This window comes from Symsagittifera roscoffensis, chromosome 6, assembly GCF_963678635.1.
Source record: "Symsagittifera roscoffensis chromosome 6, txSymRosc1.1, whole genome shotgun sequence".
In the NCBI taxonomy this organism is placed as follows: domain Eukaryota; kingdom Metazoa; phylum Xenacoelomorpha; order Acoela; family Convolutidae; genus Symsagittifera; species Symsagittifera roscoffensis.
The window spans coordinates 44,788,139-44,816,070 of NC_087067.1; the positions used below are offsets into that span (position 1 = coordinate 44,788,139).

The 27,932-nt window shown below is 34.6% G+C and overlaps 1 protein-coding gene across 3 annotated transcripts; it reads left to right on the plus strand.

Annotated features, from left to right (window-relative positions):
• Nucleotides 1-4,944: 4,944 nt before the first annotated feature.
• On the plus strand, nucleotides 4,945-23,206 carry LOC134847884 (putative uncharacterized protein DDB_G0271606). Of its 3 annotated transcripts, XM_063865142.1 has the most exons (7): nucleotides 4,946-5,615; nucleotides 5,679-5,894; nucleotides 6,147-6,587; nucleotides 8,200-8,268; nucleotides 10,279-10,463; nucleotides 17,226-17,424; nucleotides 22,728-23,206. In XM_063865142.1, the coding sequence occupies exons 1-7, from the start codon at nucleotides 5,264-5,266 to the stop codon at nucleotides 22,958-22,960; spliced, it is 1,695 nt and encodes a 564-aa protein (XP_063721212.1). In that variant the 5' UTR covers nucleotides 4,946-5,263; the 3' UTR covers nucleotides 22,961-23,206. The 3 variants fall into 3 exon arrangements, with proteins under 3 accessions (XP_063721211.1, XP_063721212.1, XP_063721213.1); XM_063865141.1 differs by having other exon boundaries at nucleotides 4,945-5,894; XM_063865143.1 differs by lacking the exon at nucleotides 8,200-8,268 and having other exon boundaries at nucleotides 4,946-5,894.
• Nucleotides 23,207-27,932: the final 4,726 nt, after the last annotated feature.

A 27,932-nucleotide genomic window follows, 5' to 3' on the forward strand; every position in this document is an offset into this window, starting at 1 on the left:
GTTTGAGAGCCTGGCTAAGCCCTATCTAAAAGATTTCTGCTGTAAATAGTTGCGGATGTAATCCGTTCCGAGATGCATGCACCTGTTGTGGATATGCTCCAGCATCAATCGAGTTGAGTGCTCTTATGCATGCATGAAGACTGATTAAATACTTAGCTCTGTTTTTCAGTGGAGGGTTGCGAAGACGGTCTTGAACTCGCAGATCAGTTTCATCCAAGAATGGAAAAGGAAGAAGCTTGCATTTTTTGTCTAAAGGTTTATTTACTTGTAGTTCCTGCAAAACTTCAGGAAAGGACTTTTGCTTTGATTGAGCAAACAGCAACGCTTTGGCTGTTTCGCAATAATTGATTGTTGGATTTCGATTTTCTTGGGTTAGAAGCAAAGAACAGAATTGCTTTACGCGTGATGCAACACGAAGAAAGCGAAGCCAATCCGAACACCGAGTTGAGCTTAGCCGAAATTGAATAGGAATGATTCAGTAGCTTTTGAAGCATAACTAAAGGACGTGTAACGGTTTGTCATTAGAAGTTGCAACAGGAATTCTGGCGGAGTGACCCAAAAGCGGTGTATGTCTCAAGGAAGACGCCATGGGTTCCATGATCTGTAGGTTTCATCTTACCTGGAATGTGGTTCCCTTGATCCTCTTTCGACAAGGAGAGGATCTCGTTTATGCGATTAGCACTGATGGATTTCTGTTTTTGGCACGATTTCAGCCGAGCCAGGACAGTTGTGCTAGCTGTCCAGAGCTAAATTTTTTGAAAAAAGAATTTTTTTCATTCACAACGAACTTGAAGCCGGGCTTAAAAGAACTGCTTGAAGCCGGGGCCCCTAAAAGAGCTGCCTGTAGTTCCAATTTTGGAATATTCTTCTTTCAGAGGAGCTACGTTTGTACCATCAATGATAGAATTTGCGCGAATATGAAAAGCTTTTATAGCTCGAAGGTAGACGCAAGTCAAAAAAGATTTTTCATGACAAGAACCCACTTTTGAATATGATTCCTGTGGTCGCCAATTTATTCAAAACTGTTCTTGTCATGAATAGTCTTTGTTTCTTTTTCCCCCATGTTTGCTTGCTTTTCTTTACGTCAAAACTTGAAGAGCAATCTAATGCGCGGGCTTACATTTACATTAGAAGTCAATTATGAATCAACAAACATAGAAATACGATAGTGACACTTACAGTTTGCCCGGCTACAGTTCCTAGTTATGTCATCTCAGCAGAAGTGATGGCAGGTCAAGGATTTCAACCCATTAACCACCATTTCTTGCAATTTGTGTCCCTTTTCTTGCAATTTTTATTTTATTTTGTTCAAGAAAACGAATTTTTGAATATTTTTTTGCAATTTTTTTATTTGATATTTCACTTGCGAGAGCAAGTGACTTTTTATCGGAAACTTGACTTTTTCCCGGCAACAGTTATTCTTACACATTCAAGACGTAAATGTAGTTTCAGGTGCAGTTTAAAGGTGCAGTTTCTGGTGCACAGACTGACATGCTCAATTTCTTGAAATTCTTAAGTACTTTTTAGAGCATTTCAGATAATTAATTTTTTCAAATAATTTTTTTGAAAAATCGTTGGTTTTTTCGGATTCGTGGTTTCGGCCTAGTTACTGTCGGTCCATTTTTCTGTTTTAATGGCTTTTATTATAAATGAAAGTTCTGTAATTTGTCGTTTTACGAAGTCTGATTTTGAGTAATTTCATTTCTGTAGCTTTTTCGATTAAATGGTTCCGGCTCATTTTTTATCTGCCTAGTCAATTTTAATTGCATTGTTTCGAGGGCAAAAATTTCTTTGTGTGCATGTGATTTCGCTTTCTTAATTCATTTTTTGAGACATTTTTTGCGGAAATTGTTATTTTTCTCAACAGCTACTTCAAAAATTTTTAAAAAGATGGTATCAAGGGAGAAACCGGCTACTTCTTGTGTGTCTGCGTGTTTCATTAATTTCTTTTTGCCTTGCGCCAGTTCAACGGCTTTCGAAAATTTCACTACGCGGGTCATGTTTGACTCATTATCTTGGAATATTTTATCAGCGACTTCCCTGCCATATCTGACAAATGTATTAATGGAAAGAACAGATAGCGGGAAAAAACAGTGAAGCAGCCCTGACGCCCTAGTTTTTATAGAAAAAAGGCCATTTTTTGAGTTTGTTCATTTTCTAAAGTTTTTTTGATTTTTCTCTTTAACTATTATCCGATATCTATGACTGAGGATTTAATCGAAATCATTGGTTAGGGGAATTTCCTAGAAGAAACGTTTGCGCCACTAATTTTCTTTAAAAAAATTATGCACTAGAAATGATATTTTTTGACCTTTTGTCCTTTTTTGCGAAAATTTTAGGCTTTACTCGAACTACCCTCCCAAATCCGGGCTTAAAGATTCAATCAAAAACAGATGTTTAGCAGTTCTACCGTAGTAAGCGGTTACATTGCATTTTTGTAAAAAAAAAAAAAAGGTTTACATTTTGGAAATTGTTTGAGTTTTTGATCGTTTTTTGAAAATTTGTCTTTTTCGCAAAAACTACCCTGCCTAATCTGATATGAAGAGTTTAATGGAAATAAAGGGTTCAAGTGATCCTCAGTGCGTTAGCATATTGTCATATTTTTTAAGAGCAAAAAAATTGCCTTGGACAAAGTCGAATTTTTGAAATTTTAACTGCTCGTGAAAACTTTTGACCTTTGTCGAAATTTCACTGCATGTTAAGTATTATATCGAGATACCTGTTCATAAGAATCTTTTCTTCGTACTCGGCTCCGCCATAATTTTCGCATTGAAATTGTTTTCTTCCGGAAATGTCAAAGTACTGAATTTTTTGATAGTTTTTTTTTCAACTTCTGACCGTTCTCGGAAACAACCCTGCCATTTTCAACATTTATGGTTTAATTGAAATAACAATCTGGGTTTCTTGACTGCATAGGCTGGTATGCCCTTATTAAGGTAGTAAAAAATCTAAAGCTTCCGGAAAAATCAAATATTTTTTTTAAAACGTTTTTTGAAACTTTTTTGTTTTTTTTTTCTCAAAAACTTCATTGCCAAATCTGAGAGTGAGGGTTCAGTTGAAGGAACAGGTTGGGAGAGTTTTCGTCCACTAGCCGAGACTTCTAATTTATGAAAAATTCATGTCGTTAGAAACTGTCAAATCCGAGGTTTAAATTCAATCGAAAAAATTGATTGTGGGAATATTTTCTGTTTAGGTGTCTCAGTGATAATAGGTTCAATAGCCAGAACATTCCCTGTAAAAGCAGCTACGCTTTCTTTGTTATTCAAAAACTGTAATGACTTGAGAAAATTTTTGATATTTCGATCATTTTTTTTGGAAACTTTCTTTTCTCAAACACTGCCGCGACAATTCTGAGCTTTATGATTTCTTAAAAAACCTGTTGTATGGATCTTCCCTACATAAACGGTTACATTCTGTTTTTGTTGTAGAAAAGCGCGTATGGTTTAGGAAAATCCACTTCAAAACTACCCTTCCAAATCGGATATTGAGTTCAATTGCAAGAACGGAAAACTGGCTCTCCCCTACATGAGCGATTTATACCTTATTTTTGATACTAATTATACTTATACCTTTATTTTTGATACTAAATATAACTTATTTTTTGCTACTTATACCAATTTTTGATGCATTACATCCCGATCAGTACAACATATTTTCAGCTTAGCTTAGCATATAAGCTCAGCTTGGCCTCTGTGTATAAATTTAAAACCTATCCAATAGGGATTGGCAAAAAAAAGTCAAAAAGTTCTCTCTGCGAGAAAAACTGGTCTCAATATTTTAGGTTTTCAGACTAAGTTCGGCAATTTGATTAGAGGCTAACCTATATGACGCCTTAATTTATATATATATATATATATTTTTTTTTCGAGTGGACTTAATAATTTCTTTTGAACCAATTTTCATTATTCAGTGTGGTCAGAACATTCACGGTCGCGAAGTTATGATACATGCCCAAATAATTATGAAATCCGCAATCAAAATTTTCTTTGAACTTTGAAATTCGACGCGTCATTTTTTTGTCTAGAAATTGCAGCGGGAAAATTGGTGAAGTGGCAAGAATTTGTACTGTGGAACTGTTAGACTCAACATAACGATAATAAGAGGTGCATTAAACATGGCGTTGTTTTAATCAAAAGCAATCTGCACTTTATTGGCTCAAAATAATGCAATAATAAATGAGAATCAAACAGGGATTCAGCTTTTTTTTACAATCATCAAAGACCACCGTTTACTGGGCATGATGGAATGGTATTATTTGAATATATATATGTATATGTAAATCCGTAACTAGAAAAAAAACATGAGATTTTTTTTTTCGAAAACGCAAAACAAATTGATTACTACTATGTTAGTTTTTACTTGTAGATTGTGATGTACCTTACTTTTTCTGAGAAAATCGCAAAAAAAAACTCAAAATGCAACTGAAATGAGTTGAAACTTTTATAGCAGTTTTTGCAAAATTTTTGAAGCGTCGCGCTAGAAAATATGATGTACGGTTGCATATCTCGAAAAATGAAATGAACATATTCAGTACTTTCTGGAATATTCCGGATCAAAATATTCCAATTTTGTTGCTTTGCTGTAAGGGGCTCAATGTCTGTCCAAAGTTTTTTTTCTGTTTCAATTGAGTCAGTCAAATAATGTGTTTCTAACGTTGTTTTCACACAAGGAGTGAAAAGATTTCATGATCACATTTTTCGCAGGGAATTTTTGAGTTCTAAAATTTTTGGTCGCATTCCTTTTTTTCCTGATGAGTCTTCCTTTTAATTCATGTAGCGCCGTTTAAGATTTCAAATATTTATAACTTTTCGGGCGGCTTGTTTTGAAAAAATCTTGAACTCCAGCCTATAATCAATATAAAATTGTCTCTTTACTCTTTAAGTATATTTATGACATGACAAATTCATTGTCAGTTTTCAATTCGATTTTGAATTAAATCAACTTATTTAATATTCATAGCTGCACAAATGTAGAGACGCAAATGTTACTCAAAAGCGTTGACTAGTTGTGTGAGGCGTTTTATATGGTGTGTTTTGTTCAGATTTTTACAGCGCAAAAAATAGAAAGCGAATTAGTTGAAACCAGAGAGTTATCGATTTTACTTTGATTTTCACTTTCAGTTTGGTTATGCGATTCAGATACCGTTATTGTCTCTAAGTGGCTCTATTTTCTACTTGCGTATAACTTAATAATTGAAAAGACTAGGCATTTAAGCCTAAATTTAGCAATAGGTGGAAGAAGCCGATAATTGTTGTTTTCCAAAATGTATTCCACTTTTTCCAGTCGCCAAAACCCGAACTTGCCCAGAATATTAGTTCTTCTTCTAGTCATACTACTTCTGGCTTTATTTTACCAGCATTACAGTAACAAGCAAGTGCAAGGAGTCCTAGAAAGAGACATATCATTTGGTCAGCAGCGGGCCAAGCAAGTGGAAAGGGAGCTGGACGCCATACAAAAGGGTCTGCAAATGGATCTGAACAAAGAGAAGAGTGAAAATGAAAAAGTGCGGTCAGAACTTCAGAACATCAAGTTGTCGATGGAGCAGCTGCAAAGTGTACAGAGTAGCAAAGACAGGACATGTCAAGAATACTTCGATGATCTGCAAGGATGTAGAAGTGAGAAAGCAAATTGTGTTCAAAATGTTGATAACTTGAGTATGAACATAAGTAAATGTCTAGGTCAGAAGAAACTCACTGAAGACAATGTGAACCAGATGCAAGCGAATATCGAAAAGGCTTCCTCGGACTCTTATCAGTTGAACCGACAGATTGAACAGTTGCAGAACAAGATGGCAGAAAAAGACCAGGAGCTGCAACGCCTTCAGCTCAAAATCCAGGGACTCCAATCGTCTGCAAATCAGAACGCAATGGCACAGAACCGAAATCAGTATAACGGTCAGTACCAACAGTATCCACAACAGAATCTTCAGCAGGCAGGTGGTAACTTTAATCAACGCCAGTTCCCTGTTGGAGCAAATAACATTTTGAATAACGTCCCTGGATTTAACAATCAGTTTGCGCCGCTGCAAAATGGCAATCAATTCAACAAAAATCAACAGTTGCAAAATGGCGCTGGTGCAATATTAACTAACAATAATAACCAACAGGCTGCTCAAAGAGGTCAAGTCAACAATGCTTTGTATTTAGGCAACCAGCCAAACTATCAAATGAGTAATAACAACGGGCAACCTCCAAGGTACGATCAAAACATACAACAACAAGGTCAACCACAGCAGCAACAGTACCAGCAACAGGCTCAAAATGTTAACTATCAGCCAGTGTATAATAAAGGTCCAAGCGACCAGGACAAATCTCGACAAGTCTTAAGTGAAGTTGAAAAAAGTAAAGAGCCAAGTCAACAACAAGTTGTGGAACCAAATCAAGTGGCAGCTCAGCAAAACGTGGAGTCCCAGAATGGCCAGAAGAGTGGAGGTGATAATTCGCCCGGGGAAGAGCTTCCAGAGATGCCAGCAAACTGGAGAGGTCAAGATCACAATGTCCCCGTAGAAGGTCACAACGAGCAAATGGGTCCAGTTGCTCTGGATGCGCTCGCGAAAGATCAAAATGATGAACATGAAGGAGCCGGAGGTATATAATTGAAAACTGTATTGTTCCGACCACGTGTCATAAATGACGTAAAGGGAATTTCACTTAGCCAGTTTTATATCCTCTATTTAGGTACCGCAAGGAAAGCTCACTTTTTTTGAAAAATTGGTCCGAAGCTTTCCGTTTTTTTTTTCAGACCAAATGACTCGATTTTACAAATGATAAATGACTCGAAATTTACAAATGACTTGAATAAAATCATTTGAAAATGATGTCCCAATTAAATCATCTTCGATTTACACATTAATTTAGCTTAAACATTTTCTCATTAAACTAGTTCTATTGGTCTTTACTGGAAAAAGAACAACAGGAAATTTAGTTAAACAAAGAAAACGTTTAAATTTTTTTTTCATTTTTGAGTTTCTTTGCTGGAATTATTGTGGTTGGAACATTCTGTGCTACTTGCAAACCGCTTGTCTATTCTTGTTTTTATAATAGTGGTAGACTGGAAACTTATTTTGGAGATTATATCGGTATTGGGTCGATTATTTCTGACAAAAAGCGCAATATTATGAATTTAGCTTGGAATTTCTATCCAATTTTTGAAACAAACTGAAAGCTTTCAACCATATAGAAACGATGAAATTATGATTCAATATAATGCGACGTTTTTTCGACTGATAACTATACGGAAGTATTTGACGAATTAGCAAGTCGCGAAGTAGTTCAATTAGAACTTCAAACAGGAATAGTCTACATGAAGAAAAAGTCTAAGCGAATTTTCAAATATAACTTTAGCCGGTTAATTTTTAAGTAGCACAGAATGTTCCGACCAGTTTTTAAAAAAAAAATTTTTTTGTTCATAGCGTCGTTTTTTTAATGTTGTGATAAAAAGAAAAACAACAACTTCGAAATATTTGAGAGTCATAGTAAAATAGGTCAATTGGAAAACAGATTTTGAATAAAAATGACTAGAAAACGAAAAAACATTTAAAAGAACTTCCAAAAATTCCTTTACTTGAGACAAACTAAGTTTTCATGGCTTAAATTAAGTTTAAATAAGCTATTATAACCTTACACGGTCACCTTATTAGCTCGAAATTAGACCAAAAATCAAAAATTTCAAACCAGTTTTCCTCGACACTCTGAAAAATTTCCTCGACTGAAAGGGCTTTAATATGATATATCACTCTACCCATTTCTATGTTTTTTTGTGGTATCTGATATTGCGTGGAAAACAAAAAAAAACAAAAAACTAAAACACACCCGAATACAAAGTTCCTCCGAATTTTGATTGCTCCAAATCAAATCACGAAAAACTTATAAAAGCGCAAACAGAAAATTAGATGACGTGTGTGCTGGATTCGTTTTAGAGTGTCTTCGAATTGGACAGATGAGCATACAGCATGAGCGTTATGCATAGAAAAATGGAAAATAAAGAGCAAATTAGCATTTTGATAACTAAAGGTGTGAAGAACATCCGTGGTGTTAGGGATCCTCGAAGTATTATTAGATTTTTAGGAGTGATTTGTTGTTTTCAGCATTAACATCTGCGCAGATATTAACTTCGACAATCACGAATTACAATAAGAAAAGCTAGCTGTAAATGGCAATGTATCTTTTGTGTGGTGTGTTCAATGGCTGTATTGTTTAGATAAAAAAGCGCAGGCTGCTCTCAAACCAAATGAATTTAAAACAAATGGCACAAAAACAGAAGTTAAAGGTATTGTGGCTGAAAATCTCCATTAATCTGTTGTTGTGGGGTCTTACCCGGTTTTAAATCATATATCATTCTGAAATTTTCATTCTGTTACTCTGGTTTCTAGAATAGTTAGTGTATTGTCGTGTATACTAGTTTTTTGTGCGAAATACTTAAATGCATTTAGTACTGATACATTGTTCTCAATCGATAGAAATAAAATTAGGAACCAAATTTTCCGCCCACAATCACCTCAAAACGGATCTGTAGATCCAATGGTGATCTCCCAGGCAGTTTTAATTTTACTTATGTGTCAGTTTGTGAACTTTTTTCATTTATGTCTGAGAACAATTTATATACACTTGCTAGAGCTTGCAATCGGGAACTAGACAATTTTCCCGCAAACAACTTTTCTTACAAATCTTACTTGCTTCTCTCACTTGCTCTATAATTGAACCTTAAAAACTTCTAGGTTCATTTAGAGGTACCGTTGTTGACTTTGCAATCTAATGTATGTGGTTCGACTCTCAGTCGGACCTTGTTTTTAGTTTGTATGCATTTGAAAAAAAAATTTCGGTAAAAACTGAATTGTCGAACTTTCGTTTGTCTGCTCAAGTTTTGTCGGCTTAGTTGCCACACATCACGGATTTCGCTTGTGGTGTAAGCAAATTCGATTGCAGTTGCAAGTGAGATTTTTGTTCATTCTAGTTTCAGGGGGCTTGGAAGATTTTGAAATTTTTGTCATAAAATCACTTTTGTACAACTGATGTCTGCTCAAAGAATTTCGGCTTAGTTGCCAGATCACTATTTTTTGTACTGTAAGAAAGTTCCGTTGTAGTCTCAAGTGCACTTTTTAAAAGTAATGAACGTAGTGAGTGCTCTTATATAGGTCTTGCTGATTTTTTTTAGGAAAGTCTTAAATTTGTTCACGCTCATTTTTGATTTTTTGCGGTTTGACTTGTGATTTCTTTTCAAGTTCAGTGCATTTCTATTGTTAAAAGGAAGGAAAAATCCACTATTGAACAACAAGATTGTACAGGTCACGAAAAAGTGATCGACTTCCAATTTCGAAAATATTGAGGCACTTAGCATAGTGGTAAGGCGTTCACTTCGTGATCGTCAGATCGTGTAATCGATCCCCCGCCGTGGCAATGGTGGTGTATGAGGAAGAGCTCTCATCTCACTTGAACTCTGGCTTCAGGTCTGCCACAGCCTGACCGATTTCGGCTGTAATAGTAGTACCACGTGATAGTTGCAGACGCAAAAAAAACGACTTTGAGTCACAAAAAAAGAGCTTCGCTCAACAAAATAACTCAGTCTGGATTGTGGGGAAATAAGAGAAACTGACTATGCTTGACAGGCTGCAAAGCCTTTCATAGACCCTCTGCGAATCGAAGGAATGACCATTAAAATTAATTATCAGATTTTTTAGCGAAATAAATGTTTTACCTATTGATCCAGTTTTCTCAAATTGGGTTAATTTTAACAAAAAAAAGTGTCCATCATTCGGTTTTTTTCCGGTTCATCTTGTGTCAACGATTTCGGCTTTTTTTCCTCTTCGTAAATTTTGTTCAGTTGCTAATTGAATATTCAAATGTCGGACATGTTTTACTAGAACGATCACTTTGTTTTTCAAACAGATGCCAGGACTAAATATTATGTTTACTTTCAGACGATATACTTCTCACTCATCCTAATAAGTATAGATCTCGTTTTTGAGCGTCAAACTCTTTCAGAAAACAGTAACCATTAATCAAATACTATCGCAATAGCATTTGATTAAGAATGTGGCACGTTTCGCCTCACACACATTTCGCTCCTCTCAAAAATACTGGCATATTTTGTCCCTCACACGTTCCGCCTTCATAACTTGACACATTTCCTTTTACATTTTGCCCCTAATTTCGTCGCAATTTTTTTTTCATTAACATGGATTTGTTCGCTATGAAATTAATTAATCGCCGCTTCCTAAATTTACGAATTTGAGGGGTGAAATGTGGAATACCATGGGATAATTGAGAACGTTGTTTTTAGCTGCTCCGGGTCAAATCGACGAAGGTGGTCTGAAGCAGATAGGAGCACCAGGTGAAGACAAACAAGTTGAAAACGCAGCCGAAGTGGACTTCGTGCCTGGAGACGGACAGGGAGCCCTATTGCCCCCGATGGGCGAAGCTGAGAGAAAAGCAATGGATAATAGAATAGACAATGGACAAGCTCAGGTCAGTTGTAATGACAATGATAGCGGTTTTAAGTGGAATTAAAGGAGTCGGTTATTTGAGATCGGTAACGAGCTGTAAATTTTCGCTAGGAAAACCTCATTTTAAATTTTTTCATAAGAAATTTTACAATTGTATAGTTTTGTCTGTTTGTTTTAGCCGTCATATTTGATACCGCGTGGTTTTGCTTTTTAACTTTATTCGAGCCTTTATTTGATGTATTTATGATTGTTCGGGTGATTGATTCCTTAATTTTTTGCAAGTTTTTTTAAAGTTTTTGAACGTTATTTGTACATGAACCACCAGACAATGAAACCGTACATGAAAAGACAATCGTACATGAAAAGACAATGAACCAACTGATGTATCAGAACTTATGTTTTTTGAGGAAAAATTCTTAAATATTTACGAGCTCTATTTCGATTTGTCGCGGTTTGTCTTAGGAATATTGAGCGTAGTGAGTACTCTTATATAGGTCATGATGATTTTTGTGTTTTCAGGAAAATGTCCGAAAATTTTTTCACGATCAATTTAGATTTTTCACGATTTGATTTCTGATTTCTTTTTCAGTTCATTTCATTTCTTTTGTTAAAAGGAGGGCAAGCTCCACTATCGAACAGCAAAAATGTAAATATCACAAAAATATGGTCGACTTTTAATTTCTAAAATGAAATTTAGTTTTCTGATTACTCAAGTTTTTTTTCGAAAAGAAAAGTCAGTTTTTTTTCTCTTGCGTTCTTTACTCTTTTCCAAGCGTTCATTACTCTGTTCAGGAACAAATTTACTTTTTCGCGGTTTGACTTAGGTTTTTTTAAGTTGTTTATTTCCTCTTTGTTCAAAGAAGGCAACTCCACTATCGAAAAGCAAAAGTGTAAAGATCTAGAAAAAGTGCTTTTCATAAGTTGTTCTTGAAATTTTTCGAAATTTCTCGAAATACACGACAATTTTTTTTGCTTCATTGCGTTCATCGATTTTTTTAGCTGTCTGTTGGCTATGTTTTCATTTTAAGTTCAATGCAGTTCCTTTGTTGAAAGGAAGGCAGGTTCCACTATCTAAGATTGCAGTTTAAAGGTCACAAAAAAGTGATCGACTTCTAGATTTGAAAATGGATTTTTTTGATTTGCAGATTTCCCAGAGGAATAGTTATTTTAATCCTTCATAGTCCTCCATATTGCAAAAATTGTTCAATTATGATCTGATTAAAGTCGATGAAGGAAATCAAATCGAAACTTACATAAAGTGGTTTCTAGTGCGGTAAAGCGTGATTTTCTTTCATCTTCAGTAAAGTGTAAAGGACAAGAAAAACGTGTTATACTTCTATTTTTGTAAATGGAACTTATTTATCAGATTTCCGAAATAAAAATTTGAATTATTGATCCAGTTTTCTGGGTTTGGATTATTTGTAGCAAAAAAATGCCATTCATAAATTGTTCTCGAAAGTTGAATTCTTTTAAATGCTTAACGTTTTTTCTATTTCCTTGCGTTCATTGAGCCCTTTCCAACTGTCTGTTGGCTATGTTTTCTCTTTACTTTCAATTTGTTTCCTATGTTAAAAAAAGGAAAGCTGTACTATTGAACAACAGAAAACTCAAAAAGTTAGATTTACCTTTTGATCCAATGTTCTCCTATGGGGTTATTTGAATCAAGAAAGTGTCAATCTTAAGTTTTTTTCTTGGAAGTTCGAAAGTTGAGATTTTTCAAAAAAAAGTCAGTATTTTTGTCTTTACTTGCGTTCATTGTTTCTTTTCCAGCTGTCTGTTGTCTAGGTTACATAGTTGGATATATAAACACTTAGAATACCTCAACCTGTCTTTGAAAAAAGGAATTTATTTGTAAATTTTGGTTGTTTCTTCTTAACTTTTTTCAATTAGATAATAATTATTGTTCCGACTTTTGTAACGAAAGTAACGGAATATTTGTGCCCGGGGTGGTATTTTTTCTTCAGACAAATTTCGACTTTTAAACTAGTCATTTTTGACGAAATTTTTTATATCATTTGAAAGGTATTGTTGTTCTGAACTTAAAAAAATTTAAAAGATATATAACCTGTGATCGTTTTTCGAAAACTTATGAGGGTTTAAAGATTGCCATTTGGCCAATTGGGGACAATTAACGCGCGGTATATTTCGCGCTATTAACGCGTAAGCGGAGATTTAATCCGTCATAGAAATCGTTCCAAATTGGTTGAAAGACGCTTATTTGCCATAATTGCTTTGATACTAGCAGCGAAATCTATCACTTTGTACTTAATATGGCATGTGGGGGGATGATTATCACCTCAAATTAAAAAAAAAATTCATTTTATTTTTTTATTTATAATTTTTTCATGTTGTTACTGCTCCATAGACCTTAAAAGGCAGTCGGAACATTCAGGGCTTCGTTCGCCCTGATACGAGCAGTCTTGTTGTTCCGGCTTTCGATACGAAAGTAACGGAATATTTGTGCTCGGGTTGGGTTTTTTTCTTCAGACAAATTTCGACTTTTTAACTAGCCATTTTTGACGGAATTTTTTTATATCATGCAAAAGCTATTGTTGTCCTGAGCTTAAATTTGAAAAGTTATTTTACCTGTGATCATTTTTCGTAAAGATTGCCATTTTGGCCAATTTGGGACAATTAACGCGCGATATCTTTCGCGCTATTAACGCGTAAGCGGAGATTTAATCCGTCTTAGAAATCGTTCCAAATTGGTTGAAAGAAGCTTATTCGCCATAATTGATTTTTTGCAAGGAGCGAAACCTATTGTTTTGTACTTTATATGGCGTGTGGGGGGATGATTTTCATAGAAACATTTTCAAATTTTAGAAAAAAAGTTTTTCATTTTATTTTAATTCATTCAATTTTTTGAATGTTATTACTGCTCCAGCATATCTTTCAAATTGAACGCGCAAATGTTCGAATCATTAATGCGAAAAAAAATTATTTGTATTGTAAAGGTAATTTAATCCATGAAGCTGTTTGCTATTTAAATCCATTTTCTTGAATAAACAAAAAAGTGCAACCACATACATAAGAAAAAAAAAAAAAGTTTTTTTTGTTTCAAATTTGTCGTTTTTTTTTCTGCGCAATGTTATTTCTATTTGTTTTGCAGAATGTTTTTTATTTTTTTGATGCAGTAAAGACCTGCATTCATTAGATGAAATGGAACTGATGTTATCGACGTTTAGTATTCTTGCAGGGTTCGTTGATACAAAATTCTAAGAAGGTTGGAATGAATTTTGGATTTCAATCCGAAAAGAGTCATGCTTTTGTTTTGTTGGGTAAAATGATTGGTTTGAAGGATGGTAGCCAGTTATTAATCAAACTTTTCATGTAATGGTTGGTCGTTTCATACAAACATTATTTGATGAATCTGGCATCATTTTAGTTTTGAAAAAGTTATTTTTTAAGAGTCGATGAACGTAGGCATGGTTAACACTTTTTAAGAGGCTTAGTTAACGCTTTGTAATTTTTGTTTTAATGCCAATCAGGGGCGGATCTAGGATTTTCTCGAGGGGGGGGGGTTCAAAAAAATTTTCGAAAATTTTGACGAACTTTTTTTTAGGTCGATCAGATTGATTTTCCGAGCTCTCCTAAAGCAGTAAAAAGACCCTGTTTCGGCCAAATTTTCTGCGCCGCAGGCAATTTTTTTGAAAAAACAGGTCAAAAAAGCCGTTTTTGGGCACTTTTTGGAAAATTTTGACAAAAAAAATCGCGTTTTTTTTTGGCGCGCGCTCCCCCTCAAAATAAGTATATATTGGCGCCAAAGGCGCCTTTAGAAAAATTTTAGGGTCGGTCGGCCAAAGATGGATTTCTTAAAAAGTACCAAAGGGGGGACCCTTTGGGTTGGCAGGGGGTCGAATCCCTGAGGAGGGGGGGGGGGGGGGGCGTCCGCATCCCCCCCCCCCCCCCCTAAATCCGCCCCTGATGCCAATGAAATGACATGCTTGTCTAGAACAGCAGACTCATTTTGAGTGTGCTTGCTCGTAAAATAAAATTTGTATTCAACCTTTTTCATTGGCTGTAGTTTCATCAAATACGAATTGAAATATTTAATTTTTTCGCCGTATTTACGAGTAGATGAACGTGGTCCAGACCCTTATATAGGTCGTGATGATTTTCGTTTTATTTTTTGTTGTTTATCTGTTGGTTGTTTTTCACTGGAAAAGTTTATTCGGCGTATATTTGATCGACTTAGTCAACTCATATTGCGTTTTTTAGTTAGTACAACGAGCTTTTGGCTGAATGTGCTTTCGGCTCAACGAGACCCAATGAGCTGCTACCCTAATAATTTCTGTCGGCTTAGTTAACGTTTTTGTAAAGTTTGATTTATTGCTAATTTGACGCTTGCATTTGTCTTTCTAGAAATGTTCTCATATTGAATTTGATTTTCCTTCGAGGCAAATCGTGATAAGGAAATTTTTATAGAGCTAGTTAACTTTAAGGAACGTAGTGAAAACCTTCATTCAGATCTTGTTGATTTTTTCTTTGAAAAAGTCTAAAAAGGCTCTAATAAGTACGGAAGAGCGTTCATACATATAAGAAGACTTATGTATAATACAAATTTTGAGTTTGAACCAGACAGATCACTCCACTAACTAAGAACGGCCATGCACCACCGCCCATATAATCATGAAAGATCATCAATCTGTCAATCCTTAAGATGTCTGGACCTGGTGAGATTTCCCGTGTTGAGTCACATTAAGCAGCAGGGTCCACTCCTGAGTCCCGGCCGGACCTTTTCCCCCCTTATTTATGAAATTGAAATTTTGTTCGAAAAAAATGAATTGGCGGGTTTTTGTTTTTGTAAAAGTTTTGTCGGCTTGGTTGTCACAACAGTTATTTGTTGCTGTAAGTAGTTTTTTTATTATTTTAAGTGTTGTCATTTTAGTTTCAGGGGGACTTGAAACTTTTTTACAAAATTTTTTTTTCGGCTCAACTGATCCTCGACTTTGTTTCCGCTTCGTAAGTTTTTTTCTCTTACTAATTATACTAGCGGGCAGCTAGTGTATTAATAAGAACCTTTTTTTGTAACCTAAGTCGTAAATAAAAGTGTTTATTGAAATATTCACTTATATGGTAGTTTCACTGTAGCATTGGAATTGCATAGCATCTGTTCTCTGCTTTATTTGTGGCTAAATCAAAAGTCAGATGTTAATTCATCAGAATTGGTCTGGAGGTAATGCAGTGGCCTTTTAAATCTAACTCAGCTGTTCGAGTCGCGGCCAGATTTTTTTTTTCAGTGTCTGAAATTGAAATTTTCCGGGAAAAATTGATTTGTCTGATTTTAGTTTAGTTTTTTGGCTTATGTTTTGTCGGCTCAGTTGCCACCCTACAATTTTTGCGCGCTGTAATCAGTTTTCATTGTAGTCTCATGTGGCGTTGATTAACTCCTGTAGTTCTTAGAATTACTATACCTGATTGGTATATTTGCCGTTTTTTCCTTGGTTTTTTTTTCGCTTAGAAATTTTATTCTGCGTAAATGATTTCGGCTCTTGTTTTGTCGGTTTAGTGAACTTATTTTGCTTTGCTATTACGATAAAAATGATTATTCATGTTTTTTCTTAAATCAGGTCAGCTGTTAGTAAAAGAGTTAGAAGTTCCAACTTTTTAATCGCTCAAAATTTTTTTTTCAACAGTTTCCTTTGACAATGTTTTCGGTTTAATTAGCGTCTTACCACGTATTGTTGGCTTGGTAAACGCTTGAAAAATACTAGAAGCTTGTTTGTGGCTAGGGGTTTCGTTTCTCGTCTGTTTTTCTCGGATTGGTTTTTCGTAATTCCAAAAAAAGTGTTTGATTTTTTTATGACAACCATTGCCTTTGGTATGTTTGTTTCCCAATGAATTGGCGTCTAGCCACGGGTTGTTGACTTAGTGGACGCGTGGAAAATATTAAAAGCTTGCTTGATGCTAGTGGTTTTGTTTTTCGTCTGTTTTTCTGAGATTGAATTTGTCGTATTTCCAAAAATATGTTGAGTTTTTTATGACAACCATTTCTTTTGGTATTTTGTTTTTGGATCAATTGGCGTCTAACCACCTGTTTTTGGCTTAATAGACGCTCCATATATACCCAAAGCTTGCTTAATGGTAGTAGTTGTGTTTTTCTGAGTTTGAACTTTTCGCATTTCCAAAAATATGTTGAGTTTTTTATGACAACCATTCATTTGGTATTTTTGTTTTCTGATCAATTTGCGTCTAACCACGTGTTGTTGGCTAAATGGACTCTCGGAAAATGCTTAAAGCTTGTTTAATTGTGGTGGTTTTGTTTCTCGTCTGTTTTTCCGTAATTGATTTTTTCGTATTTCCAAAAATATTGTGATTTTTTATGACAACTGTCTTTCGGTCATTTGACCTTTCACCGCGTGTTATTGGCTTAGTGGACACTCGGAAAGCTTGCTTTCTTGTGGTGGTTATGTTTCTCGTCTGTTTTTCTGTGATTGAATTTTTCGTATTTCCAGTTTTTTTCACTAAGTTAATTCCATCTCACTGACCATGAAGTAGCTTGAAATGGTACGCTTTCGTTGTATTGCAAGTGATGCAAAGCTCCGCGTGGCCTCTGTGTTAAACGTCCGTGGCTGAGTGGTTAGTGCGTGAGACTCATAATTTCTAGGTCGCAGTAGGTAGTAGGTTCGAATCCGAGATGAGGCCGACTTTTTAATAATTCGAGGCTTATTCTACCTTTTCTTTTTGCACTTTATAGAGCTTCTTTTTGTCGTGTTCCCGCTAGTGTTTGCCTCTGCGTTTAAAGGAAACTATTAAATAAATTAATTTATTTTTTTCATTGCAGGCGAATTTGGCAGAAAAGCGAGAGGAGGCCGGCTTAGACCAGCCGGTAGGGTTCGAGAATGACGCTGAAGAAGAAGAAGACGAAGAGGAGAACAAGCAGGAGCGATATCAGGAGAACGAAGCAGCAGAGGTCGATCAAAGACAGGTAGAGGAAGGGGAGGAGGAAGAGAATGAGGAAGAGAATGAAGCGGCCGACACAGGTGAGTTGGTGATGGTGCAGCTAGTGTTTTAGTACGATTCTTCTTTTTTGTAACCTAACTCGCAAATAAAAGTGTTCATTAAAAGTGTTCACTTCTGTGCCTTCTGCTATAATCACAATCTGTAGCTTTGGAAAGTTCATAGCATGTGTTCTGTGCTTTTTTTAGCTAGTGTTTGTGAAAGACTAAGCGTCTGTGGCTGAGTGGTTAGTGCGGGGGACTCATAATTTCTAGGTCGCAGTAGGTGTTCTGTTCGAGTCCGAGACGTCGCCTAATTTTTATTAATTCGAGTTTTCTGTTTTTTTTCTCACTTTTTAGAACTCTAGAGCTGCTTTTTGTCGTGTTCTCGCTAGTTTTTGCTATGCGCATCTTCGCCTCTGTTTATCCTTGCGATCAGCCAGCGTGTTGCAATCAGCCAGCGTGTTTCGATCAGCCAGCGTGTTGCGGGGTACAAGAGTTTTCCCCGCATAAAATTAAGTGGAAAGGAGCAAAGTGATCTTCACTTAACTAGGTCTTGATAGTTTTAAGTTTTTTTTTCCTGAAAGGTCTCAATATTTGTTCGCGGTTTTGATTTATAATTTGTTAAAATTCGTTTCATTTCCTTGGTTAAATGAAAAGATAACTCCACTATAACTCCGCTGTTCGATAACTCGACTATCGAACCTCAAAGTGAAAAGGTCACGAAAAACGTAAATGATCTCTGGTTTCAAAAATGGACTTTGATTTAAGCGGAATAAAAAATAATAATATTGATCGTGTTTTCTAAATTGGATAACTTAAGGAAAAAAGAGCCAATTATAAGCATATTCGAAAAAATTGTCAATCATCTTTTTGGTTTCCTTGTTCTTTTGTATTTTGCCAATTGTCTGTTGGCTTAGTTTTACCATTGTACCGCTTATGTACAGTTTACCTTTTTAGCACAAGGTTTAACGCTTACCGTAAGGGTTAACGCTTAAGTAAGGTTTAACGCTCATCTTATATCGCACATGTAAGGTTCGTCATTAATTTGTAGGTGGAATATGTAAGATTTTGTAATGCGATATTTTTTATGTCGAATATCAGCTTTCAACCCTATCAAAACATGTCTGCGACCCTCTATTTCTTTTTACTCTTTTTCGCAGGGGTAACTTTGTTCGAAAGCTTACTCTATAGTTTTTGAGTAGCTTGCTGTAATCGTCGTATCCTTTTTGGTAAGATTTTGAAATCATCAGTTTGTCAAAAAAGTGACGATCATTAGTTTTTCTTGAAATTCGAATTTTTCTCTGAAGCTTTTTTCAGAAAAAAGTCAGTTTTTCAGTTTTGTTTCCTTGCATTCATCGACTGTTTTCCAACTGTCTGTTGGCTATGTATTTTTATATACCAGTTTGGTTTGAACTTCTGAACTTCTGTGCTTCTTGCACAGCAACAGGCTATCCTTGTTAACGTATATGTTAAATTGTATTTTGGCTTGTCGGCATGAAAGTTGTTTTAGAACTGAATTACGCTTGCGGGACGGCAAAGTTCGTATGTTCGATTCTGACCAGGAACTGTTTTTCTTCAAAGTGGAAACGTTCCTTTCCAAAAATTGTCGGCCTGTAGCTTGTCTGCTTGCGAAATTTTCAATCTGATTTTTTGTGCGCAACTTTCAATGTAGATGCTTTTAGTGTTTTGAATTACTCGGTCAATTTTTAATTTTACATGTCTTGACTTCGTATATTTTGCTGTTTTCGTTTTTTTCCGCTTAAAAACTATATTCGGCTTATATTTTATTGTCGTAGTGACCTAATGTGGAGTAATTTAAAGGGAAGCATAAGTTTTATGCTTCATTCTGGATTGCACAAACTGATAAAATTCTTAGGATATAGTTTACAGTTCAAATTTTTTCATGACAATAATTATATTTTCGGTTCTAGGGTAAATTCTACGGGAAGTTTCGTCGGCTGAGTTGCCACTTGTAAATGGTTCTTTGATTTTTCATTATATGCGGTCGATTTTTATATAGGTTGTGGTTTTTTGAGTAAATTCTTATTTGGACTAAGGGTTTCTTTTCCTGTCTGCTAGATTGCACTGCTATTTTATGTTGTATCGCAAGTTTTTGCGAAGCTCCTCTTCGCCTCTCTGTATGATAATTGTTTTTGACAGTAAAGCCATCGAGTAACGTTCTTATGAGAATAGTTCATTGAGGCAAAAATACTCCATTTTACGAAAGGAAAACTAGTTTTGGAAGCTTCATTTAGCGATGCTTGCGTAATTAAAGATTTCTAAAAAAATATGTCAGTATTTTCTCAATATTTAATAATTTTTTCATTTTTGATTGTTATATTTTTTTGAAGAAAACCGTTGGCGATAATGCCTTTTTTACGAATTTTCTACGCGTTTGTATAGTTATCTCATCACACCACGCACATAGAACGACACTATTTTGAAGAAGAAAAACTAAAACTTTTTTTGTTTGTTATGAATGTCGTTCGGTGCTACTGGCAGAGCAACCGCCTTTCTTGTTTCAATTCACGTTTGTGTAGTAAAAAATTAGAATTAAAAGATGATTCAGAATTATTTTTACCTTTTTACACCAGCAAAGTTTGTGTGATAGTATGAACTTTCTTTTTTTCCAACCTAAGTCGCAACTATTGTTGCGACGCAAATATTGTTTCGACAAAATGTGTTCATTTTGAACGTGTTCAATTTGATCAATAACCAGCTATTAAGTACATCTAAGGATACTAACACTGACTATTATTTTACAAATAGCACTTCAGCTTCAAGATATGCATCTGTAGCGTAGAGGTAGGGAAGGGGACTCGCAACAAAATAAGAGGGTTCGAACATGGGCTGGGTCAGATGTTTTTAATGAACTTTCTCTTTTACTAATTTAAATGCGTCAGCTCTATAAATTGAGGTATGTTAGTTGGCAATTTTTTTTGTAAACTGACTGATTCTGCTAATGCGTCATAATTGGCTTGCGTCTTTAAAAATTTATGTAGGCTCGTAATTGGCGTGCGTCACTTAAGAAATTTTGTAGACTCAAAGTTTTGCTTATTCAGTGTTTACCAGTAGTGCTATCGGTCATATTTTTGCTTGTGTATGCGAAGTGCAACTTTGCCCCTGTGTTAAATGATATCAAGAGACAGAATTTCAATGTCTTTGTTTTGCATCTCTTGCATGTGGTAGGTAAATGATTCGAAAACAAAACTGGTAGAGTTCTACTTAATGACAAGGTAATCAAAATGCTGTGTCATTTAGCATGCCACCGTTTTGCCCTCAAAATTTTTTTCTGAAAATGTGTCGCTTTGAAAAATTTTATAGCTTGAAAATTTTTAAAAAATTTTGTAGCTTGAACATTTTTTATGGCGACATCGATTTCGTCTTAATGAGGGTCGACCGAAGTTTTTTTTTGCTGGGTCGTTGATGCAATTCGATCTTTGATTCTCAAACCTTAGTTGCCGGTCGATTATTGATTCTCAATGCGTGTTAAGGCTGTTTATGAACATCGTCCAAGGTACAGGTATGAAATTTTTGTAGATATGTGTTTTTGGACTTAATTCTAGTAAGTCTTTCCGTTTAATTTAAAAAACTTCCTTTTTTCTTCAATATCTTGTAAAGCAAATTTTTAATTGTAAAGCTGTTAACAAATTTATCGGACAACGTCTTAAATTTTCGAAACAATTCTGACCCTCCAGCTGAATTTTATTAGAACTATTTTTTTGAAGTTTGCGTTTGCCTTTTTGTCGGCGTTTTATGTGTTCTTATTTATTGAAAGTTTGCATGTGAGATCGCTGCTGAATGAAAATTGTTTTGAAGATAACGGCTTGTTCTATTAAAAAACTGACCTCTGAAAAAGTGCAATCATTTTGGTCTGCTCTTTTGACAGTTCAAACACAATTTTGAAATTTCGGTTGTATTTTCAACCATTTCACTGTCTCAAGGCCAGAATTTTTTCGGAAAATTAAGACGTTGCGTGATAGTTTGTTATAGAGAGTTGCAAAAAGTTCGGACAGACAGACTTAATTAAAAAGAGCAACTGTCTAGACATCAACGGAAGTTAAAACTGAAATAAACTTAACATCGAAAGTTCATAAAGCAGAGTTTTGCTCGAAAATTATAACCACGGCGGGCAATTGCATCCGAAGCGTCGAATAGTAAACCTTGAAACAGGAAAATTACTGCTCAGGGTGGCTATCGTTTTTCTGCGATTAGTTTCCAAATTTTGATTTGATCATCTTCACTGCCGTTTGTTTTTTTTTGGTGCGGCCTAATCTGTTTTTTTTCTGTGTTTTGTTTTTTAACTAACTTTGCGAACTGTTTAATAGTAAAATCTGGATGTTCATTGCAGTATTTAAAAATAGGGCTAGCATAATCTTCGGATATCCGACAATCTCGCATTTTGAATTTGGCCTGACAAAAAATTCAAGGTTGTTCGCATTCAGGTTTTGCATGCAAAAAAACTTCAAAAAGCACTGATTGCTCATTTTAATTAATTCTGTCTGTCCGAACTTTTTGCTAATTATAAAAGCTATCTCGCAAGTCAATTAATGTTGCACAGTTTCAAGGGCGATTTGGTGTTGATGCTTTCGCGCGTTTCGGGTCGAAAATAAATTTTTTTAAAAAAATGTAGCTTTAATATTTTTATCTCTACAGTTTCGGTTCCAGATTAACGAGGGGTCGACCCTGGTGTTTTAGCCGTAGTTGCCACTCCGTCATTGATTCCAATGCTTTTTAAGGCTCGTTATGATCATCGTCGGAGACAGAGCTATGAATTTTTTTAAAATAGTTTTTCGTTTTTTTTTTTCAGCTTAACTTTCTGAAAAGAAGGCTTCCCTCTTTTTTTTTCAATTTTTTCTAATGCAAGGTTGTATCGCAAGTGTCTTGAAAGTTTTTTGAGTATCAGAGAGCTTCGACGTGATATATTTTTTCTTCAAAAATTGAACGTTTCGAAAAAAAATCTATCAGTTTTTCTTGGTTTCAGTTGATTCATTGAAACCTTTCCAACTTTATGTCGGATATTTTTATGATGGTTTTAGGCATTTTAAGTGCGGTGAGTCTTATTTCTGTGAAACAAGTCAAAACGGCTGTCATCCTCCAAGACATCCGCTAAATTAAATTGAGTGTAATCAAGCTGGGGAGGCATTTATCTTATATCCGCTAAGCGACATAATCGATAAAACTTGAGTATGTCTCGCGAAAGTTATGCTAATTTTGTCCGACACCGTTATAAATTGAAGCTTCATTCCTTGCGCGCAGAATAGCATTTGCTGGTTTTTGATTTTTTCCTGGTTTTAGGCTTCGAATTAAATTGAATTGGTTTCTTACTTTTTATGGCGTTTAAGGCGGCGACCGAATGATGGAGGTAAACGCCGAAAACCGAAGACAGGATTATGAGAAAAAACCCGAAGGCGAAGTTCAGTTTGACGATCCCTTAGAAGACACGAATGAAGAGCATGGTGAGGAAGAACGACAAGAAATGCCGAACGCCGCCGACAACGCTCTCGGAGATGACTTCAACGACGAAAATGCAAGAGAAAATCAAAACATTCCTGACTTCGAGCAGAATAAGAAGTAAAAATAAATCAACTAAAAAAGATTATATAGACTAAATGTTGCCTTAAGCAGAGTTTTAAGATTTAAAAAGTTAGACGAGTTGTTTCTGTGAAGTCTAGTTTTCTCAAAGCGAAGCTGTTATGACATGAGTTTGTAAACTGAATCACTGCAATGGTGTAGCGCATTTACCTCTGTTGTATACTATTTCAAGTACATATCATCTCTTTAAAGTTTACCTAGTTAATCAAAAATGCCTTCTGGTTATATATAAGAAAAACCAAACCTAGGAAAAAAAACACCAAACCAGTATCTGGTTTTTCCTACCCAAGTCTTCAAATTCACTTTCATAGATTTTCTAGATCAATTCGAAAAGTTAGAACAACGGCATTTTTGTGGGTTTTTGCCAATTAATTAAATTATGAGTTCTCCCTTTTATGTTTACTCAATTAAATTGAAAACTTTGTATATTATCCTGCAATGATTATTTGAACTATACGCATTGTAAATTTGTGGATAAATTTACGACTTATGCAAGCTGTTTGAAGTGTCAGTGAACGTAGTGAAGACACGTACGATATAATGTCTTGTTGGTTGTTTGAGGAAAGTCTCGAAAGTTCAGGTTCAGTTTTGTTTTAAGGGGTTTGATTTTTACTCTAAATTCTAATTTAATTGCTGGAAATAAGGAAGGGAAATTTCGATCTCGAATAATGAAGGTTGAAAAGGAATTAGTTTAGAATAAATGTTCTAATTTAATTTGTTAATTTATTTTGGAAATTAAGAAATTATCTTAAAAAAGACATTGTGTCTGTATCATCGGGGCACAAACGTGTTATTTACACTTGCGAACTTTATTGAGGTAGTGTTATAGAACGACTATTCTTTTTTTCTAACCTAACCGCAAATATTGGTTTAACTTTTGGGGGCATTTTACGCCTTTTTGATAGCATGTGCTTTAACATTCGATTAGTAATACGTTAACACATTTGATGCATTTCTCATTGTTTAATTCAACAGATAAAAGCTATTTGCTTCAAATAGCAGTGCAAAAATAAAAACTCGATTCCAAAAATTTTCCTCTCAAAATATCTCAATATTATTGAAATGCTTAAATTATACATAATTTGGCGTTATGCTTTCGAATTCATTACATGCAAAGATAGCGTGGATGCCTTCAGCTTGTTATATATTTTATATTCCAAGCTATTACAAGCAAAATTGTGTCTATTTTTGGTGCCACTATTGCTGCATCCTATTGGAAATCTATTAGCATATGTAGCTGCTTTATTGGTTACTAGTGTTTGTGGATTGTTAACAGTTCGTAGCCGAGCGGGCAGCGTGTGAGACTCGAAATCTCGAGATCGCAGGTTCAAATCCGATACGCAGCAAAATTTTACTTATTCGAAGCTTTTTTCAATTGATATATAAACTGCTTTTTTGTCGTGTTCTCGCAAGTAATTGCGAAGCGCAACTCCACCTCTGAGTAAAAATTTGGATAAACTCTATACGAGTCTTTATATTGATCAGAAATTCTTCATTTGTTCAAATTGAATTATTAGTTTTGGTTGAATTGATTCATTGCATTGAGATTTCTCTCAATAATCGGACTATTTTTTCGTTCAATGGGTTTTTGTTTTAAACCAATTCTTATTTAGGACGTTTGTTTTTGGTAAAAAACTGGTTTTGAGTTCAGTCTGGTGATAGTTGCTGGAGTACATGAAATTAATTCAAAATTGGACTCTTTTTCCTTTCCCCCCACCTCACACGAGCTTCAATATACTAGTGTAACGAGTGGTTTGTTGAGTATGAAGACCAAATATGTTTTTCGTGACCTTATCAGACTGTATGTAAATTTTCATAACAATCGGACAATGTGGTCAACAAATTTACATATAAAAACTTACAGGCGGGGGGAAAGGAAAAAGAGCCCAAAATTGCTATTAAATTGGTTTTACTGACTTATCCTAGTATCCACAGTTCCTAAAATTATTGCAGCTCGTTAACGTTTGCATCTGGTTCGTTAATACCCTAGGGTTCGATTTTTGGAGGGTTTGATTACAATTGTCACTTTTTTAAAGTCACCTACTTGACTTTTTTTATACATGCTGTCTGAGAAGTATCTAAATAAGATCAGCTGAATCCTGAGTAATTTCGGAAAATTCTTCCGAAAAAAAAATCAATATAAAAACGCAATTGGATTGCAAATTTTTGAGATTTCATGAGATTGTGCTATATAGAATTTATTTTCTAATTAAGACAATTATTCCACAGTTTTGCAATTTTTATGCTTCATACCGAGTAAACTGGGTTATTACACAAGAGCAGCTAAATTTCATTATGATATCCATTTTTTTCCAACTTGAGTCGAAATAAACGTGGTCATCTATGTGATTGCATTTTTGCTTTAATATATCTGATTTACTTTTGCTGCATAGCATTATTACCCTTGCAATAAGCAAGGGTATTGCAACCGGGGACTGGCTTTTTTTTCTCGTGAATGGTCAATTTAGACATAGTAAATTTCAAGACATGCTTATGTTTTGAAAATTTAAATGAAAATAATTCCTCTAGGTAGTAAATAGGTGAAATACTTATGAGAAGTAATTATTTTTCAAATGAATAAGTTTAAAAAATGTTGATTTTTTCCGATTCGTGGTTTTCGGCCTAGTTTCCGTCGGTTTATTTTCCTTTGTTTTTTGAATATCCTTTTTATCTGGTATTATTTTTTACCGAGCTAATTTGTAAAGCATGGATTTTGTTTTAATTGTGTTTTATATAATAATAGAAAGTTCTGTATTTTGTCATTTTTACCATGTCTGATTTTGAATATTTTTTTTTTGATTTTTTGACTAAATGATTTCGACTGATTTTGCATCGGTTTTGTCCAATTTTTATTTGTAACTTCGACGGCAAAAATTCTTATCGAAAAAGCAGGTAGTATGAAAATGTATGTGATTGCTATTTTTTTTTTACTTTTGAGACGCGTTCGAAATTTTCTCACATTTCAACGAAAAATTTTGTTCAGTAGAAAACTACTTAATCGAAATTCAAAAAAGCTTATCAATGAAAGAGCGCCTACTCCTCTCTGTGCAAAATCCCGTTGTCTATTTGTTCTTTACCTTACTGTCTACAGCCTCCGAAAAAGTCTGTGGGTGAATGTTCGACCCATATTTTTGGATATTTTTCGTTTTCTCGAAAAAATTTCTCCCAAATTTAAGAATTTGATTTTAATGGACAAAGACCGTTATGGAAAGCTCAATTGTATAGCGGCTATAACCAAGTTTTTTTACAAAAAAAGTTAGGGCTACCGGAAAAGTCAATAATTGCTTTTTTAACCGTTTTTTGAAACTCAATGACTTTTTTTCGAAAAAGAAAATCTCAAGTAATTTTGCGTTCAATCAAAACAACAATGTGTGTGTATTTCTCGAGAGGCCACGCTTATATATTTTAAGAAGGTTTGATTCGCGGAACAGTCAATCTTTTTTTAATTTTTCGACCCTTGTTTGGAAACCTTTTGCTTTTCTCGAAAACTACACTGTCAATTTTTAGGTTAAGTTTGCAGGTTTAACCGAGAGACCCGGTTAATTTTTCATGTTTAAGCAGCCACGATTTTCTCATTTTAGAAAAAAGTGATAGGTTTCAGAAAATCAAATTTTTGAACTTTTGACAGTTTTTTTTGTTTTTAGAAGGTTTTTGATTTTCATAGAAACTATCTTATCAAAATTGAGATGAAGAAATCAATCGAAAGAACCGGTTGAGAAAAATTTTCCGGCAGAAGCGGCGATTTCTCATTTTTGTGAGGAAACGTTTATAAATTTGGGGAGATAGCAATTTCTTTAAAAATTTTCACTAAATTCCTTTATTTTAGTAGAGAAGCAATTAAAGTTTCGGACAAAGTCCAATTTTTGAAATTACCCATTTCATCAAGCATAAGTAAAGCAGATTCCAAAATTATCAAACATCTACCTCCAAGTTTTATTGGGCCCCTTCTTTCTTGTATTGCGTATTTGGTTTTTCTAGTTTTTTCTCAACGTAATTATTTTTTCGACTCATCATTTTTTTAATTGTTTATGTTGTATTGCAAGTGTTTTTTGTATTTGGTTTATTGGAAACGAATAAGATTTGATGTTTTAAATGAAAAATAGATGAACGTATATGTATCGATGATTATTTTGTTGAACTTTTAATATACTCTTACTACAGAAGCGCACCCATACTATCGTCTGTCTAATTACTTTGTTGGGCTTAGTTCCCAACGATTGATTCTTTTCAAAAGTTCAGCTTTTTGTTTCGTTACTATATTTTTTTCTAAAGCGCCAGCCTTGGATTTAATTTAGTTTAAAAAATTTTTAAGGAGTTTTTTTGTTTTCCATTTTTACAAAAACTTTAAAAAATCAAAAACAAATTTGTTTGAGTTAATTGGATTTTTTAAGATTGTTTTAAGATTATTTTAATTAACTGTTTTGGAATGTTTGGAAAAAAGGAACATTTTTTCCTTTGTTATAAAAAAGCAGACTACGTAATCAACATTCCTCGGCCTATATTTGCTTCTAATTGTAATTTTTTCATGAATATTTTCTTCTATCTTAGTAAGATTTTTTTTGTTTATTGAAAAAGCTCTGAATACGTTTTTGGGATCAAGTTAACATCCTCCCCCCAAATAGACCAAGTTAAGATCCTCCACCCCATTGTCCATTTTAATTTAAATCTACTTAGCGCTGCATGTAAAATGTTCTATTCTGATTGGCTGAAAATTCGAGCTCAGAACTAAGTTAACATCCTCCCCCCTAAATGGATTTGGGGGGAGGATGCTAACTTTGTCCCGTTTTTGAATCTTTTTTCTAAACGAATCTGAATTTCATGTTTCGTGGATTTAGGTGCATTTTTTGGCTAAGTTGCAAAGATTTTCAATCTCAAAAAATATATATAATTCTTAGACGAGTGTTGTTTTTGTAGAGTTTCAACTAGTCTTTTACTGAAATTTAATGACTGATTTA

Excerpts from the sequence above, each read along its gene's own strand:
- LOC134847884 (XM_063865141.1), top strand. The coding sequence starts at position 5,264 with ATGTATTCCACTTTTTCCAGTCGCCAAAACCCGAACTTGCCCAGAATA. Across the intron at positions 5,895-6,146 it reads GAACCGAAATCAGTATAACG|GCAACCAGCCAAACTATCAA; the intron begins GTCAGTACCAAC and ends CTTTGTATTTAG. Across the intron at positions 10,464-17,225 it reads TAGACAATGGACAAGCTCAG|GCGAATTTGGCAGAAAAGCG; the intron begins GTCAGTTGTAAT and ends TTTTCATTGCAG.